Source organism: Cyrtonyx montezumae, unplaced genomic scaffold (assembly GCF_038088225.1).
Source record: "Cyrtonyx montezumae isolate F1298 unplaced genomic scaffold, pur_monq_1.0 scaffold_36, whole genome shotgun sequence".
NCBI lineage: Eukaryota > Metazoa > Chordata > Aves > Galliformes > Odontophoridae > Cyrtonyx > Cyrtonyx montezumae.
In genome coordinates this window covers 5,631,799-5,650,331 of record NW_027072041.1, presented here as the reverse complement: position 1 = coordinate 5,650,331, position 18,533 = coordinate 5,631,799, and the positions used below count along the sequence as shown (strand labels likewise).

Here is an 18,533-nt window from a genome sequence, read left to right as displayed (position 1 = left end):
TCTTGCTCTCTGTCACAAAATCTCTTAATTTTAATATGTTTATAAAAATAAATAAAGAAATAAAGACATCTAGTTGTAGTTATAGAGGTACCACTGTGACCAGTTCTAAATCACTGCTTTTGGTTTAAAAGAAAATAAAACTTGTCAAAAATTACTCAGTCTGCCTTAATGTATTCCTAGCAGACAGTTTTCAACTGTATTCAAATAGGTAAATAAATGCTCATTTACTTCTTTTATCAGGTATGTAATCAGTACCTTAGAGCTGATGGTAGCTGAAGACTATATGATTGTATACTTGAATGGAGCTACACCAAGAAGAAGGATGCCTGGGCTGGGTTGGATGAAAAAGTGTTACCAGATGATTGACCGTCGGTAAGTAGTATTTTCCTTTCTGATCCAGTCATTATTTAAAGCACTGTTCATTTCTGTTGTTCCTCTGTGTGATAGTGTTCTCAGTATATGATTTCTTGTGAATGTTTTTTTTTTTTTAATTTTTAGCCTTTTTAATAAATATCTTTTTTTTTTTTTCTTAGATTAAGGAAGAATTTGAAATCGTTCATAATTGTCCATCCATCGTGGTTTATCAGGACAATTCTGGCAGTGACACGACCTTTTATCAGGTATATAGCAGTCACTAGTTATTTGCTAAGTTCCAAGAGTATATAATACAAAAAGAATACAGAAGCAACCTAAATAATCCAAAATGGCTGTTGGTCTCTCGCTGTTACAGTTCAGTGGAAGATGCTTTCCCTAAAAAGAGTGGGGTAGAAGTTGATTTATATGACTATTCAATTGTTTAACCATATATGTATCTGCAATTAGGAAATAAATTTTTGTTTTGTTTTGTTTTCTGAGCCGATCAAAAAAGCTTGAAGGAAGGACTCTGTAGGCCCTTTTCACTTTGTGGAAAAAAATCTTGACTACGGGACAAAATTAAACTATTTTTCTGGGTTTAAAAAATAAAATCTGATGCTCATGCAAGAGGACTGCCCTGATCTGTTTGAGAACGCAGGAGACTTGCTTTCAAAAAATCTTCTCCACCACCCTATATAGTGCTTTGATTAGTAAAAATGGAAAGTGTTAGACACTGAAGACCTTAAAAATGGACAAGGCTGAAACCTGTAGATCAGGAGGAAGCATGGTCAGACAAGAGAAAGCATTGCCCCCAGCAAAAGAAGAGGCATCTCGTCTACAGAAGCTGCACAGACAGAAAAGTATGTCATTACAAACTAGCCCTAGACTACAGAGGAGAGTGCTGAAGATGTCTGTACTGTCAAGGTGTTCTGTCCTGACAAACTTTGGAATACTGAAGGAAACTATTTCTCCATTGCTGCCGGAGTGTGGTAGACTGAGTACCATAACAGAACTGCTTCTTTTAGATATGATGATTTTAGTAGAAAGTGACAGCTGAAAATACCTGTGTAATATGGAAGCAGTACTTGGAATTATCAACAGTAATAATAGGGGATTCACTAAGTGAAATGCAAATGGGAACTGAAAAAATGTGGACAAGACTTAAGATGGGTGTGACTTTGTAGAAATCACAAAATGATGGGATCTGTAGATTTCTTCTTCGTCAAGCAAGGCAGGCCAGAGTAGATCACCCAAGCCCATGTCTAGGTAGCATTTGAAGATGTCTGAGAAGGGAAGCTCCACAAACATTGGACAACATGTGTCAGGGCTCCATCACTCACGCACTAAAAAAACTTCACAATGTTTAGATGAAACCTCTTATGTTCCAGTTTGTGCCTGTTGCCTCTTGTTCTGTCTTTGGATACCACTGAAAGGAGCATGGGTATATTTAGAGATACCATTCAGGTATTTATATACATTGATGAAATCTCCCTCTGAGCCTTCTTTTCCTCAGACTGAACATTCTCAGCTCATTCAGCCTCTTCTGCCTTCATTATCTTGATTGCTTTCTTTTGGACTCTTTCCGGTGTGTCCATGTCTCTCTTGTAATAAGCAGACAAGAACTGGACTCACTACACGAAGTGTGACATCACCAATGCTGAGAAGAGAGATGAAGGATCACCTCTTTATCTCCTGGTGATACTTTGCATAATGAAGGGAAGAATATCATTAGCCTTCTTAGCAGTAGGGGCACGTTGCTGGCTCATGTTCAACTTGTTGTCCACGCTTGTTAACTTAGAAGATGAGTTGAAGATATGAGAAAGCTGAAGCCCTTTGGTGGACAGAAGAGAACAGTGAGAAAGCTGAATAAAAAAACTCTGGGAGACTTATAAATAGACAACCAATTCAGTAAAAAGCAATGTAAGGAGAAAGGAACTTGATTCAATTGAAGGGTGACGCATACAGTTAAAGTTGTCTCGCCTAAAGCACTTAAATGAACAACTGGCACATGCAATGAGAATTTCAGAGTGAAAAGTGAATTGGTCTCAAGGCAAGGGTAGAAGGTCCCAAGACAGTGAGGTAGCTAAACCACATAATTTTGATTCTGTTACAGCTGAGACACAGGGCAAACCAGTAGGAATCAAGAAACTAAAAGACAACAAAATAGCAAGGAACAGTCAAAACTGCAAGAGTGTTTTTTGGGTGTTGGTTTTTTTTCCCCCTACTCTGTAAAAGCTTCTCTTTGCCTTCCACCTTGCCTAGCTTCTTTAGCTGTCAGTTCAGATGTCCAGATAATGATGAATATTTTGGATAAAACGCTGAGAATTATCTGTGTATTCTGGCTTTTGTGCATGCATCTTAAAACATAACCATTGGCACGATCTAGTGTGTTAACTCAGTGATGCTAATCTGGTACAAAGAGAAATTAAAATGGATGACTTTAATTATCCACAGTACCTTCATGTATTATTGCTTAGGATATCTCCCTTTGTCTTATCAAGGTTTGTATGGTAATGTGAGGGGAAGTAATCTTATGGTCAGAGCTATTTCATATGCTTCATGTTGTCTCATTATGTTCCCAAATAATCAGAAAATAGGACAAATATGTTTTGTTTTTCATGACCATATTCAGAATGATCATTTCTCAAACACAGTAAATTATCCTAAAACACAGTCAAATAAAAAAAAATGAAAGTATTTCCTTGTAATCAGGCCATGCAGTAAGAATAGGCATGCACTTTCCCAGTCTGATCTGTACTCATCTAAACAAATTTGGACGTTCAGTTGTATTATGTTTGAGAATCATAGTTGAATATAAATGCTAATTTGTCATCATTTGATGTTAATTCATTATTACAACTTTAAGTGAATTATTTCCATGTTTTTCATAGGTATTTATGCTTTGGGGAATTTGTTTCTCTTTATAATTTTTATATATCTCCTCTAAACTGTAGAACTAATCCCATTGCTCAGTATGTAGGCATTAGAGTTTATAATACTGTCTTAAACACTGTTGCTCAGCCTGGCCAAAGGACAGCAAAATGTTTAGTCTAGATTTCAGCCTCACTAGAATTCAGTTATGCTCCTGGCCAGCCAAACTCTATAACTGAAATTTGAGTAACAAAATGCTTAATTATTTAATACATTAAGCAAATGACTTCTCTACTCTCTTTTTAAATTATTGCAAAAGATACTGTGAGGAAAGTTGATTCATGTATGTTGTTTCTGTGTCACAGCTCTAAGTTCAGCAGTAAGATACAGTATGTCAACACATTGGCAGAGCTTCGTGAGATGATTCCAATGGAGTATGTGCACATACCAGATAGTATTGTCAAGTAAGTGATGTACATAAATTGTGTAGTATTTGGTCTAATGGAAAGTAATTTTACAAACCAGTAACAGTGTTTCAACATCAGTAAGAGGAATAGAAAACTTCTACCCATATGTTTATGTGTTGTTCCACGAGAACTCCAATATCAGACTCTGAAGCAGGAAAACATAATGTTGCTGAAACACAAAGCACAATAAATATGTAATCCTAGGGGAACTGAAGCTTATAGGAAGGAGAAGATTTTGTACTGGACCAAATGATGCAATTTGTCAAATGAAGACAATTTTTCAGGCTCAGTCCTTTCATCATCATACTTGTGCTTGTATAGTCAATAATTAAAACCCAGAAAGAAAATAGGAAGATTTGACCCTACTACAACTTATGCTATGTTTTTGCATAAGTGTTAGCACAGTTTAAGTAAAAGTTTTAAGTTTCAGTTATATAGAGCTTTGAACTCAAATAATAATTCAAGGGTAGTCAGTTTAAGAGAAAGTCACTGAAGAGCTGAAGGCTTGCAGTCCCATTTCTTTGTTCACCTGTCATAGTCTAACTCATAACCAATGAAAGATAATGTTTTTACCTCTGATCTTTAAAGTTCTTCTAAATGCAGGTATTTCTAGAGGAAAAATACCTATTAAAATTATATGAAGAATTTAATTTTGATTGCTCACTTGAACTGACCTTTTCATCACCTATGAAAACAACAAACTGAAATGGTATACCAAGACTGGAAACCATTGAAGTCTGTTATAGTCGTTGTGTGGGTCATTGTTATGAAGATACTCTAGTTGGGAATGCCATCTTTTTCTTTGGGTTTTGAACAGGCAACCATTCTTTAGAAACTGTTTTGATGTGTAAATAGATAAATATGATTGTGTTTTCCTTATAATTTGTCAGTGACTAGATATAAAGAACACTTATTTTGGAATTATCATAGATATCTTCAACCCATGCAGGAGTTTTTGCACCTGCATGACAACAGTGGAAAAAGCATAATTTCCTTCATCAGGCTCTAATTTTTTTGGTATTATTCCAGGGAGCAAGTGGGGAGCTCAGTTCTGCAGAATACTTGTAATAATAGTAAATTACAGTAATGACATCAGGAATCAGAGAGACTTGCACTCAAATTGATTTGGTTTTGTGGCTGATTTAGAAGTGGAATGATGACAAAGGAAGTACAGCCTAAAGGTAAAGGTCATCTGTCACCTGGTAAGAGTTGAGCAGCACAGGCATCCATGTTACACACATTTTTTCTTCCCTGTAGGCTGAAAAGTCCATTAATCTCTGAAACTAAAGGTGATCACAGCACCAGGACTAAGGAAGCTTCAGGTTTTAGAGCTTAAGTAATTTTAGAGAACTACCTATGTTTTGTTATCAGCAATCAGATGAGAGTCAAGATTTTGCTAAACAGAAAAATCAGAAGATGACAAGTGTGCCCTATGGAGGCAAGTAGTTGTCATGGCATGAAGTGAGTGTGTACTCAAGTGAGTGGCTACTTCCGTATGAGAGGAAGAAAAGCACAAATGTGTTCAGCTTCGAGTTGAGAAAGATTCCGGTAGCAAAAGAGTACAAAATGCAGCTTTCAGCAGTCTTAATTGCCCCACTACCAAGAACAGAGATACCACTATGATCATGAGAAGTCCTGCCTGTAGCAAGCATTTAGGTTTGTGCCAGGATTTGGATTATGTGATCGTTTGGTAGTATTTACTGTAGTGAGATACAATGTGCTAGGTGTATCATATGACCTTGTATGTCTTTTCTCCTCCTTCACCCACTCTTGTAAGGTATGATGAAGAGAAGTGTATTAAGAGAAGAATGAGGTAAAATTTGCTTTCTAGCCCATGCTTCTGCTCATAGCAGAGTGAATCTGTGTGACAGCCTGTCACCAGCAGTTGACCTCAACAGCAGAATGAGAGGCCTTGCAATGCTTTGGAGTGCTGCTTTCCCCTTCAAGCTGTTGAGATCAGCCTTCTTTGCCAACAAAACTTACTGAACTATCAATGTCCTTGACTTGGCCCATGCTGCAGCTAGTTTAATTCTTATAGAGCAGTTGAATGCTTTCAGCTCTATCTACTGAGCATGCCTTAGATCCCTGCTTCTTTTATGTTTCTGCCTCCAAATAAGATTAAAAAAAAAAAAGTTACATATTAAAGGTGAGTTGAGATCAGGGATAAGTATTACCATACAGAACTTAAGAGCTTTAGGGTCAGCGCACAATACTGGGTGCCTATTTTAGAAGCATGTGTTATATTTGTTCTTTGCTCTGCTATTGCTCTGCTTCTCTCTTATGCTCTGCTTGCTTCTTTGTTTCTTTATATCATTAACTTTTACTCATGCAGACTGGACGAAGAGCTGAGGGAAGCTTCAGAAACAGCTAAGTAAGATAGCTTTCTGCTGGTCGCAGGCATTGTCTTTATTTGGTTCACAGGGGTGGATTGAATGCAGTAGTACATTACATGTTTGGTACAACATTGTGTTCATAATTTCAAGTACTGTGCAAGTTGCCACATTTGTGAACTGACTTCCCCTCTCACTTTAGGCAACCTGCTATATCTTATAGTCTAAGTAAGGAGTAATTATACTCTTAGACTATGGGAAAAGAAACACATTTTTTGCTACTTTTGTGATTTTTTCTACAATCATGGAGAAGACTGAATTTACCTTTTTACTTTGAGCATGCAAACAATTTATACTTCTTCTATGTGTGCACAAGATACCAGAGAAGGGAGCTCTGTCAGTCGGTTCGACATTTTCCCTATAATTTTCTAACTTTTTTGAGGTTTATTTTCAACCTCCTCCCTTTAAGTTATGGACTAAAGAATTTTCATCTTACACCTTCTTTGTTGTGTTTTCTTTCCTTTTGTGTGGTACACATTTTCCACAACTTCTCCTGAGATTAGTTTTTAAAATGACCATCAAGAAATGCTCCAAACCCTTGCACATGTTTTTTTATTCTAGCAATTAGGTTTCCTCAGAGGAAGTAATTTATGTAAACAGTTATCTGGTATTGCTTGGATATTTTATTAAACAAAAACATGCAACTTCTTTCTATTTAAATATTTTCAAATACATTGGACTACGATAGCTGTGGTAGAAAGCTAATTTCTTGTTAAGCTTCTGATTTAGAACAATGCAGGCTGCAGCATAACAAGTGAAAGAGGAACTGAATACTCACATGAGGCAACACTGACTATTGTTGCTGTTGGATGTACGAGGTAACTGTAGTGCTTTTCCCTTCCCCAGCTTTAATAGCTTGAAAACTTATTACACAAACTGATTGGTGTTACAGACTTAAATTGTCTTAAATCCCTAAATTCCTACCAATAATGTTTTTGTGTTTGAGCAGTCAAAGTTACTTGCTACAGTTTAGTCATTACATCCCCCAAATTTGTTTTTGCATTTAAAAAGAAATAAACACAGAAGAAATGTTTACTGCTGCCTCTTTTTCTTTGTGCCCAGAACTAGCTGCCTCTCAAATGATCCAGAAATGACTTCAGTGGAGCAGGAGTAAGAATTCATGTCTAATACTATCATTTCATTACAGCATTATTTCACAACCATGCTTCTTGTAATAAAGACTGGGTAGACTCCATAATGTTTTCTGGAGAACTAAATCATTTTATGTTTATTTTCAGGAATTTGATTCAATATATGCAAGTAAAAAAAGCACCACAATTTGAGACTCTTTTGTTTGCATTTACAGACATCTTTGAACTTTCTTGGACATTTTCATACAGAGGTAGATGTAGTCCTTATCCTGAGGATATTGAGATTGTGTGAAAGACAGAAATAAGAAGTGCAACATGATCAGGGTGAAGTGGATCACATGCATTCTTCTCAAATTGCCTTCCTCACTAAGAATTTTGAAAAGTCGTATTTTCCACTTTAATGTCTAGATTATACCCTTGAAGCCTTTCTTCTGTTTTCTTTATGTGTTTTAAAGGATGTTTTATTATTTTTTTCTTTTTCATAGTTATTTCCACGATGAAATCTCCAGTATCTTAATTTCTTAAGCTTTCAAAGCCAGACTGGCTCCCTTGGAAGTAGGAACATGTCTGTCCTCTTGCAAACTGTTTTTCTATCTGATGTCATAACAAAGCATGCGAGTGGAAAACCCTGCAGTGTTTTGTGTGCTTCAGTGGGGCCGTTTTAGCAGCAGCTTGTCATGAGGCATGAACAGTTTGTTTGTTTGAACAGCAGGAGGACTCATCATTGAAGTAGTCCGTACACTGGTGATGAGTGTCTCCACTGCAGGAGTGACTTGACTTTGCTGTCCTTACTTATATGTCCTGAATTGAAACACTGTTCAGAAAATAGCAGTCACCTAACTCTTCAGTGAAAGATCCCATCAGAAACTGAATTTGAAGTAAGCAACCAACTAAATAGAATGCAGACACTTAAAGAGGAGCCTTTTTTGTCATTTCTATAAAATAAAATTGTATGTCAATAAACTACCACAGGTCAGAACTACGAATTGAGCTTATGATTCCTAGAGCAGTTGGATAAGATCTCTAAACACATTCTTTTTCTCCTCCCACAGTTTATTCTGTAATGAGTCAATATGAGAACCTTTTTTTTTAAGTAGGAGAATGAAAAATAAATGACATGTTAAAGACTTTATTTATGACTTGAGCTTTCTGGTGGCTTGAAAAAAACTTGTTTTTGTGACAAGATTTTTTATTTAGCTCAAATAAATAAATATAATTGAGACTGAATTAATTCTGTTTCTTTTCTCTGTGTAAATACATATCTATTTTCAGAAAGTGGCATTAGTTTCCTCTGCAGTCATATCACTCATTTGTGGTGCAGTTTCTGTAGGAAATAGAATATCCTGTGAAAATATCTCCACAATGATCATGGCAATTTTAAACAGGCTTCATTTATTTATTTATTTATTCTGCATGCTTTCTGCTGAAACCTCTCTGGAGTCTGCCCAGCTATTAGCTTTCTTCTGATGTCTTTTTTTTTTTATGTTTCTTGTCATCCTGTGTACTGTTTTGCTTTACCATCTTGCACTGCCTCATGACATCCATATGGTACTGTCACTCCATCAGTGTATATTTCCACATCATGTATCCAGTGCTACTCAGACTGAAGTTGCTGAGTATGTAGTTACTGATTTCAAGCTGGCAGTAGTAGCTCCTGATGTATTTTCTATATAAGGTAGATAGGATCTGTGTAAATTATTTGACACTGATGCATTTAATGTAAATGAGAGATGAGGATGCTCAACACTTTATGGGGATCAGGGTTGTGGAAATGACTAACCATGTGTCTTTTTTATTGATTTATTTTCTTCTGTATTTCTTGTTTGTTTGTTTTTTAATATATAGGCTTGACATGACCTTGAAATAAAAAGGACCACTGCCAGATGTTTGACGAAGAGGACTTTCATCACTCAGACACCTGTGATCATAATGTACAATAGGCAATTTTGTTCATTTTGTTTGTAGTATAGTTTTCAGTGCCATTTGGCAATCCAAGAAACCAAACAGGCCCATCTTGTTGCCATGGAAACAAGAGAAATTTGTACCTGTTGATCTTTTTATTTTCAGATACAGAGTTTTTGTTAGAAAAACCGTAACACCTAGCATTGGTTTCTGTAAGTGTATGCAAATTCTGTTTAAAATTATACACTTTTGCGAACAGTAGGTCTCATGAATGAGTCAACAAGGATGTAGATTTTTAACTTCTATCTTCAGCATAGTACTGTTTCTGATTAACAGAAAAAAATAGTTATTATTACAGTAAATATTAGCGTAGTTGTTTCACACAGCAGCAGCAACATTACTATTCAAAAATAATTCTACAAATGGTGCAGGACTTCAGTGAGTGTGTTTTTTTCTTACAGTATGAAAAGTCCTTCATGTTCTTTTAAACCTAATGACTTTGTATTCAGCCACAGGAATGCCTGATACATTGAAAAATAGTAAGTGAATGAAGATACCTCCCAGATCAAAAATTACTAACAAAAATTAGTTTTATTGTAATAATTTAGTTCAGTGCCTTTACTTTAAGGATATGTTTTATAGAAGTAGCTAATCCTTTAGAAGTTTATCAAATGATCTAAAATCCTTGAAACTTTGTTATTATAATTGTTTTTTAAAGCATGTTTTTCCAGAACATTTTTAAGTAATGAATTTCCAAATGGCATCCTAACTGAAATCACAGTCTGTTAATGCTATGAATTCAGAACAATTACTTTGTACTTCCCACAATCATTTTTTTTTAGTAAGAGATGTCAAAATATTATTTGGAGTGTTACTCGTATCAAAAAATGTGTATTGCAGTGCCATTTGTTGTCTGTAACATCAGTATAAACACAAAAAGGAAAGAGACTCAAGCATTTCATTTTTTGATGCAGTCCTGGATACCAATATGAGATACACTGCATTAAGTTCTGACATTCAAATGGGAAGCAACTGCAGTGTCTCCGACTATTCTTCTGCAAAAGAGTACAAATCAGTAGTTGAGTGAATACTGCTTGTCTGCATTTAAAAGTTGAAAGTCAAGAGTATGACTGATGCTTTCTTGTTCCTGAATGGACATAATGCATGCACTTTCCAAACCTCCTGACTCAATTTCCTTTTGAGTTTAATAGTAGTTTATAATCAGACTTTTTATATGAGCAGGTAATAGGATATAGGGGAATAGTTCTAAACTAAAAGAGTGAGGATATAGACTAGGTGTTAGGAGGAAATTCGTTCCCTAGAGGGTGAGCCACTGGCACAGGCTGCCCAGAGAAGCTGTGGGTGCCCCATCCCTGAAGGTGTTTGAGACCAGGCTGGATGGGGCCCTGGGCAGCATGAGCTGGTGGGTGGCAGCCCTACCCTTGGCAGGGGTTTGGAACTGGGTGATTTTAAAGATCCCTTCCATTCTATGATTATATGTTTTAGTGGAAGTAGCAGAATTATGTACTCCTGAGATACTGTTCTCATCTTCAAGAGATTTTCGTGTGCCTAAGAATTGCATCTTGTGTTTGCAAAAAGGTAGTCTGCAGGGAAGGGACCAAGTATTCATCACTGTGTCCAGATTTGAGCAACAAAATTGTCAGGAAGGCAGGAAGTTGCCAAGTGCTTACTTACCTGCCAGCAAAACTGAGGTATCTGAACATCTACAGTCCTTCTCAATACTGACAGGCGATGAATCATGTCTGTCATTCTAGGTAAGCCTGTTTTATCACACCTTTCTGTCAGTTCCCTTTTAACTTTCACATTTAATGAAGGGACAAATCCTGCTTACTGTTGTTGCTGCTCTATATCCTGATCTTATCATTATTAGGATCTGATAGATTTCACAGTTTCTCAGATGTTTGAATCTTGGCTTGTGTCTGCCTTATAAGTGCTGTCACTTAGAATATTGGGGATAATGCTTTATGTACAAATAATATTTGTATTACCTTCCAGATGCTAATTAAGCTTGATCTAGATCTGAAGTATTTTATAGCATGAAGCCACATCTTCTGTAAACTTGTAGTTCAAGCAGTTGACTTGAATGAGGCTGTAAATGAGAGAGTGCTTCTCTTTACCAGAAATTCACCACAAAGAAGAAGTTCAGCAGAAATCTTCATGTCTTTGGTGTATAAAATACATGTAAGAGTTTACACCCCACATTTTATGGTGGATGTCATCTCAGAGGTGAATTTCAATCTGAAGTCTTTGTGTAAAATCACTAAACAGCAAAGTTACATGCGAATTAATTTGATTAATGGTGTAGACTAATAATGACAACCTAAGATGGTAGAAGCTTGTTTAAGCCAAATGTCAAATTGTCAGTGTTATGGCAGATAAATGATTGAAAGAACAAGATGTGGTTATCTCTGCTTATTAACATATTTTAAAAAGTTTTTTTAATGTTATGATATGGCAATTATATATTATACTAACAATAATATACCAATATTAATAAATAAGTAGTTTGTTGAAAAAGAAATATAGTACATGTAATTGCACAGATATAATCTTTTATATACAGATTTTTTCTACTGTGTACAAGAGTGCTCACATCAAATATGAATTAATAGTTGCAACTTTCTTCTTTCGTTAAAAGACCTATGCTGTCTTCAGTTATAGATTAAGCAATACAAGGATATCTGATATCATTGTATGCATATATTTATGTGAATCAAAAATAAAGAACTGCAATCTGCCACTGGAAGTATGTATTTTCAGTTTGGATTTTTTTCTTTGTTCCCTGGGCACATGAAGACACTTAATAGTTTCAATTTACAGTTCTTTGCATAGAAATATTTTTCTTTTCATTTACTGCTCTTTACTTGTTTCAAAGTTAAAATTAAGGCAATCCTATTTCTCCTGACCTTACTCTCCATCTTTATGCGTTATGTCTTTGCTGATAATAACAATATTGTTTTGAAAGCATGTAGGAGGACCTCCTGAAGTTGCTAATTTATGACTGTGCTGCTATCTAAAAATAAAATGGATGAATAGTCTCATTCCTTCCTTTATGATAGGATATATCAGAAATGCATAAACCCTGAAACAGTGAGGACTTCAACAAAATTTTTGACTTCACAGTGAAGGGAACGAGTCAGGTAGAGCTGATGGCTGTTCAGTCCTGTTATCTACTTGGTCTCATACAACCATTCCTCTCCCAGTCTGTCTAAATCTCAGTCTGGTCAGTTTGCACTGTCAATACTTTAAGGCCTGGCTGTCTTCTTTTACAACTGGTGCAGAGCACTGTCTGGTAAGATACACCATGTAAGAGCTAAAAGGCCATAACCTATGGCTTCTTAATTGCCACCCACCTGAAAGCAACTCCATAAATGCTCCTAAGTTATTTCAGTGTGAAGTCTTTGGTAAGCTTGAAGAATTATTAAATCTGAGGATTTATAACTTAGGGCTTAAATTCAACCTCAGAAGAAAACTTAATTACAGTCATGTCATATAGAAAAGCTAGATTTCAGGAATCTTAGCTTGTGTTTTGGTTTCCATGATCTTTCCGCAGGTTCTTCTGGTATAATTCAAATGCAATTTAAATGTTTGGTTCTGGTTATTCCCTTCCTATATGGTAGTGTGGGATCTATTTATACCCTAAACATCACAGATGTAAATAGTTACTCTTAATCCTTCTGTAACACTGTAGCTGGGAGAGCTGTGGGTCATCCTAGTACCATCAGTCTTTGTTGTTAGAGTTCAGATATTCTTTTTCTTTTGTCTTCTGTGTGCCTTGTCACCTGACAATTTATGTCTTCCAGAAATTATGCTAATGTTTTCAGAGTGGTGATTAATGGCTTTCAGATCTGGGAGCACTGCTGCAATAGGTACATCTATTTATATATTCAAGGAGAAGCTTAAAGTCTTGGTAAGCAGGAACACAGAAGCCATATTCTCAGAAGAAATCCTGGTAATTAACTGTCAATATCTTCCTGTTCTCTAGTAGTCACCAAGTATTCTCTAAGTAGTCTGAGGTGAGAAAATTTGAGGCATCTTAGCATTTTTCTCAAGAAAAATATGTAAAAAGATGAAGAATTTAAATTACATTCTGCTTATTTGCTGCTTTTTCAGAGTGGATAAAAATGACATTTTAATTTCAGGGTTTTTTTTTTTTTTTTTGTAGGTTTCTCATGAAATAATTTTTTAGCAAAATCCCATGGTGCAAAATAAAAAACAAGTCTAGCATCTGAAAGGAAAATACATTGCTGCATGGTAAATTAACATTGCTGTTTCACTGAATTTTTCATTTTTCGTTTCCCTGCCTCTTAACTCAGGCCACCAGAGCTAAAACAGAAATTGATGTCATGGATTGTTTTCTGTATTAGAGAATTAGTTTAATAAGTTAGTGAAACTGGGTGTAAGGTGAGAGTGGTGTCTGTTGTCAACCTGGACTTCAAGGGGAGTGATGACTAGAGAGCATCCAAAGGAGGCCTATGAAGATGGTGAATGCTCAGGAAGAGTCTGTGATGGGCAGCTGAGGGCACTGGGTCGTTCCAGTCCAGAGCAGGGCAGGCTGAGGGAGGCCTCATGGTGGCTGCAGCTCTTCACAGTGAGTGGAGGGGCAGCTCTGAGCTCCACTCTGTGAAAGCCAAAGGCCCGAGAGAATGGCATGGAACTGTGTCAGGGGAGGGGCAGCTGTGGGTTCCTCATAGGTCCATGCTGGGTCCGGTCCGTTTCAACATCTTCATCAATGACCTTGATGAGGGAATAGAGTCCACCTTCAGCAATTTTGCTGATGCTACAAAGCTGGGAGGAATGGCTGACATGCTGGAAGGCTGCCATTCAGCGAGACCTGGACAGGCTGGAGAGCTAGGTAGAGAGGAACCAGATGAAGATGAACAAGAGCAAGTGTAGTGCCTTGCCCCTAGGGAGGAATAACCGCATTCACTGGTATAGGTTGGAGGTGACGTGCTGGAGAGCTGTGAGGAGAGGGTCCTGGACGTCCTCGTGGATGACAGGTTGGCTGTAAGCCAGCACTGTGCCCTGGTGGCCAAGAAAGCCAATGGGATCCTGGGGTGCATTAAAAAGAGTATGGCCAGTAGGTCGAGGGAAGTGATCCTCCCTCTCTACTCAGCCCTTGTGAGGCCTCACCTGGAGTATTGTGTCCAGTTCTGGGCTCCCTGGTACAAAAAAGACTGGGATGTCCTTAAAAGAGTGCAGCAGAGGGCTAAGAAGATGATAAAGAATGTGGAACACCTCCCTTATGAGGAGAGACTAAGAGACCTGGATCTGTTTAGCCTTGAGACAAGAAGACTCAGAGGGGATCTGATCCATGTGTATAACTGTCTAAGGAGTGGGAGGCAAAGGGACAAAGCTGGACTCTCCTCAGCAGTGTGTGGTGATAGGACAAGTGGAGATGGCCTCAAACTGAAGCATAGGAAGCTCCTCACAAATGTGCATGTGAACTACTTCACGGTAAGGATGATGGAGCACTGGAGCAGGCTTCCTAGAGAGGAGGTGGAGTCTCCTTCTCTGGAGATGTTCAAGACCCTCCTGGACGCCTACCTGTGCAACCTGGTCTAGGAAGCTGCTTTGGCAGGGGTTTTGTACTCAATGATCTCTAGAGGTCCCTTCCAACCCCTACTATTCTGTGATTATGTGGTTAGGGAAAGGCTCTGCACCAGAGGTCAGTGGGCATGGCCCTAAGTGTTATAGATCAGGATGTGATTGTGTAACACTCAGACATAGGCTTTGCATTTTGGGTGATCCTGTGTGGATCCAGGATTTCAAGTCCGTGATCCTTGTGTGTCTCTTCCAACTTGGGATGTTCTGCGATTTACCAGAGGATCATGCTGCCATTCACAGAATCACGGAATCACAGAATGGCCCGGGTTGGAGGAGACCTCAAGGATCATGATTTTCCAATCCCCCTGCCACAGGCAGAGCCACCAACCTCCCCATTTAATTCTAGAACAAGCTGCCCAGAACTCCATCCAATCTGGCCTTGAATATCTCTAGGGATGGTGGGGGGCAGCAGCGAACAGTGATCAGCTCATGAGGTCTCTCCAAAGAGAAGGCCTCTCCAGGAAGCAGCAGGCAGTGATCAGCTCGGGAGGTCTCTACTAAGAGAGCTTCTCCAAGAGGAAGCCATTCCAGAGAAAACCCTCCAACTTCGTGGCTGCAGGACCCCTCTATTTATCTCCCAGATTTCTCCAGTCTATGTGACGAACCCCTTGAACCCCTCCTGCTTGGGCATCAGGCGGGTATCGCCTGAGATGGTTATCTTCCCCTGGAGGTGAGTTCCACAAAAGAGTGTTCAATGGCCACTGAGCTGCAGCTTAGGCTGCCCCAGGACATGCCCATCCGCTTGTCCCATAGACAAGGGATTTCACAACCCTTGCCCAGGTCAAGCTTGGACATGTTTGGACAAGTTTATCAGCAACCTTTGAGGCAATGGTATAAGATATTAGTCTCTTACAGATGGGGCATCCACAATCTCTCCAAGCAGCCCGTTCCAGCACCTCACCACTCACACTGTAAAGAACTTCCCCTGACATCCAACCTAAATCTTCCCTCCCTCCCTCAACTTAAAACCATTTCCCCTTGTCCTGCTGTTATCTGTCCTTTCAAAGAGTTCACTCCCCTCCTGTTTATAGGCTCCCTTTAGGTAGTGAAAGGCTGCAATTAGATCACCCCACAGCCTTCTTTTCTCCAGGCTGAACAAGCCCAGCTCCCTCAGCCTGTCTTCATATGGGAGGTGCTCCAGCCCCCTGATCATCTTTGTGGCTCTCCTCTGGACCCTCTCAAACGCTCTCTGTCTTTCTTGCACTGGAGGCTCCAGACCTGGATGCAGTAATTCAGATGGGGCCTCTCAAGAGCAGAGTAGAGAGGGGCAATCACCTCCCTGTCCCTGCTGGCCACCCCTTTCCTGATGAAGCCACTGCTAGCTCATGTTAAGATTTCCATCCATCAGGATCCCCAGGTCCTTCTCTGCAGGGCTGCTCTCAAGGATGCTCCTTTCAGTCTGTATAGATGCTTTGGATTCTTCCAGCCCAAGTGGAAAACCTTGCAATTCACTGTGTTGGACCTCATTAGGTTCACCTGGACCCACCTTTCAAATCTGTTCAGGTCTCTCTGAGTGGCATCCCTTCCTTCCACTGTTTCAACTGCATCACTCAGCTTAGTGTCATCAGCAAACTTGCCGAGGGTGTACTTGATTCTGTCATCGATGTCATTGATAAAGATGTGGAAGAGCACCGGTCCCAAGACAGACCCCTTGGGGACACCACTCATTACTGACCTTCACCTGGACATAGAATGATTAATCACCACCCTCTGTCTGTGGAGGAGACCTGGACAGACCTGGACAGACTTGAGACATGATGTGACAAGAACTGAGGAATACCAGCAAAGACATGTGCATGTAGGGGGATGAAGTCCCATGTACATGCTGGGGCTAGCCAGAATGGAGAGCAATTTGGTAGATAAGGCCCTGGGATATACAGGTGGATGTTAAATTGGCTATCAGCTGGCAATGTGCTCTTGTCACAAAGAAGCTTAACAGTATCCTGAGATGCATCAAGCAAAGTATCACCAAGAAGGTGGAGGGATGTGCTCTGCTCAGCGCATGTGAGGTCATATCTGGAGTCCAGTTCTGGGATTCCCAGTACAAGAGAGACATGTAGATACTTCATAGAATCCAGTTAATAGTCACAAGAAGGGTTAAGGGACTGTAGCATCTCTCCTGTGAGGTCTGGCTGAGATAGGTGAACTGTTCAGCCTGGAGGAGTTTCGGGGAGTGTTATCAGGGAGAGTGTAAAAAGGATGGAGCTAGACTCCATTCAGTGGTGCCCAATGACAGGAAAAGAGGCAGTGGGCACAAACTGAAACACATGAGGTTCTATCCAGGCATTAGAAAACATTTATTTAGTGTGCAGGTGACAGAGCGCTAGCACAGGTTCCCCAGAGAGATCGTGGAGTCTCCCTCTGTGGACATCTTCAAAAGCCTGGTCTGCAAAAGTATGATTCTGGGCAACCTGCTCTGGGTGGTTGTGCTTGAGCAAAGAGTTTGAACCATATGATCTCCAGAAGTTCATTCCACCTTTAACCGTTCTGTGATGTGAAGCTCAATTAAGCTATTATGTGAGGAGATTATATATATATATATATATATTTGCAAAATCTCAAGTAAGTTTTTCTTTCCTGCTCACACTCCTTTTTCTTGCTTTCATTCACTTAAACTATCATACCCATATGCAAAAAGACACCGGGATATATGTATTCAGGTGTTTTAATCATGAACAGTTGTTTAGGAAAGTCATAAGGCTACCAATTTCTCATTATACTCCATTTCTTATTAATATTTACTGTATCTTTTTTTTTTTTTTAATTTATTTTACTTTAACTTCAGAGAGCAAACTAACTGCTGGATGTAGTGATTTTTACTACTTTTTGCAGTTTTAGAGTCTATAGCCATTAGTGGGTGGTCAGTCTGCCCTGTGAAGAATTTGGATAATAAAATTGTAGCCTCTGAGGCTTAAACATGTTAGTGTTGAGGGCTGGTGGCAGTGCTAGCAGTGTATTTCGTGAGAAATAAAAAGCCTACAGATGTGAATTGACAAGTTTGTAGTTTTTTACTGTTGGATGTACTCCTCAATTTCCTAATAGTACCACTAATGTAAAATACATGACAAATCTTGGATGCTGTTAGTGATATCATTATACTAGTTATAAAAAACTGGGCTGCCACTGTTGAAAGCAACAAAGCAAGAGTCAGAAAATTTGCTGTTGTACTTCTTGTTCATACAACCCTTTGGGTACAGTGTTTGCATTGCAAAATTAATCTACCCTGCAGACAGATGATGATAATTAGCTAAATGTTTACAAAGCTTTAAAATAAGGCTCTAAGTTCACCAGGAAACTCATAAATCCTGCTAATGTGTGAAGAACTCACTGAGGGCTATAGACCACTGCAACTTTACTGTAAGCATTTAATATTTTCTAATCTTTATTTAATCCAGGGTTGCTTACTTTCTGTGAGTGAACACTTTGAAGTTGGCAAAGGCAAATGTTTATGACTCTGATGCTCTGTTCAAGCCTGTTTTAATTTCTAAACAACAGCTAGTGATTTCCCATCTAACTAGTTGATCTTGATTCTTGTTATGCTTTTATTTAGTGGCTTTCTGGGAGTGGAAACAAAGGAAAAAAAGGAAGAAAAAAGAAGGAAAGAAAAAAGCTATGTAAAAGACAGCACTTTCAAGATCTAAAATGAAAAGAAGATTTAAAATATAATAAAATTGGCTTCAAGAACTGCAATAGCGTCATTTAACTTTCATTTTAAAATTACCTTTTGGTAGAAAGGAGCATGTAGTAAGGAACAAGTTATTGTCTGTTTTACTTGCAGGTTCTGTTCTACATAGGTACTTACCTGTATGAAAGGCAAGGACAAAGAATGG

General features: G+C 38.6%; 1 protein-coding gene across 6 annotated transcripts in view; it reads left to right on the top strand.

Moving 5' to 3' along the window:
* The window catches only part of PRUNE2 (prune homolog 2 with BCH domain), a 132,243-nt gene extending 121,960 nt beyond the window's left edge, over positions 1-10,283 (top strand). For 2 of the 6 annotated variants that reach the window (XM_065745520.1, XM_065745525.1), the window contains 6 exons: positions 241-372; positions 534-620; positions 3,591-3,689; positions 5,470-5,505; positions 7,145-7,192; positions 9,019-10,283. In XM_065745520.1, the coding sequence (XP_065601592.1) occupies positions 241-372; positions 534-620; positions 3,591-3,689; positions 5,470-5,505; positions 7,145-7,192; positions 9,019-9,040 (424 nt within the window). In that variant the 3' untranslated portion in view covers positions 9,041-10,283. Of the gene's footprint in view, positions 1-240; positions 373-533; positions 621-3,590; positions 3,690-5,469; positions 5,506-6,024; positions 6,064-7,144; positions 7,193-9,018 lie in introns of all 6 variants that reach the window. The other 4 variants (XM_065745526.1, XM_065745521.1, XM_065745522.1 and 1 more) reach the window with 4 other exon arrangements.
* Positions 10,284-18,533: the final 8,250 nt, after the last annotated feature.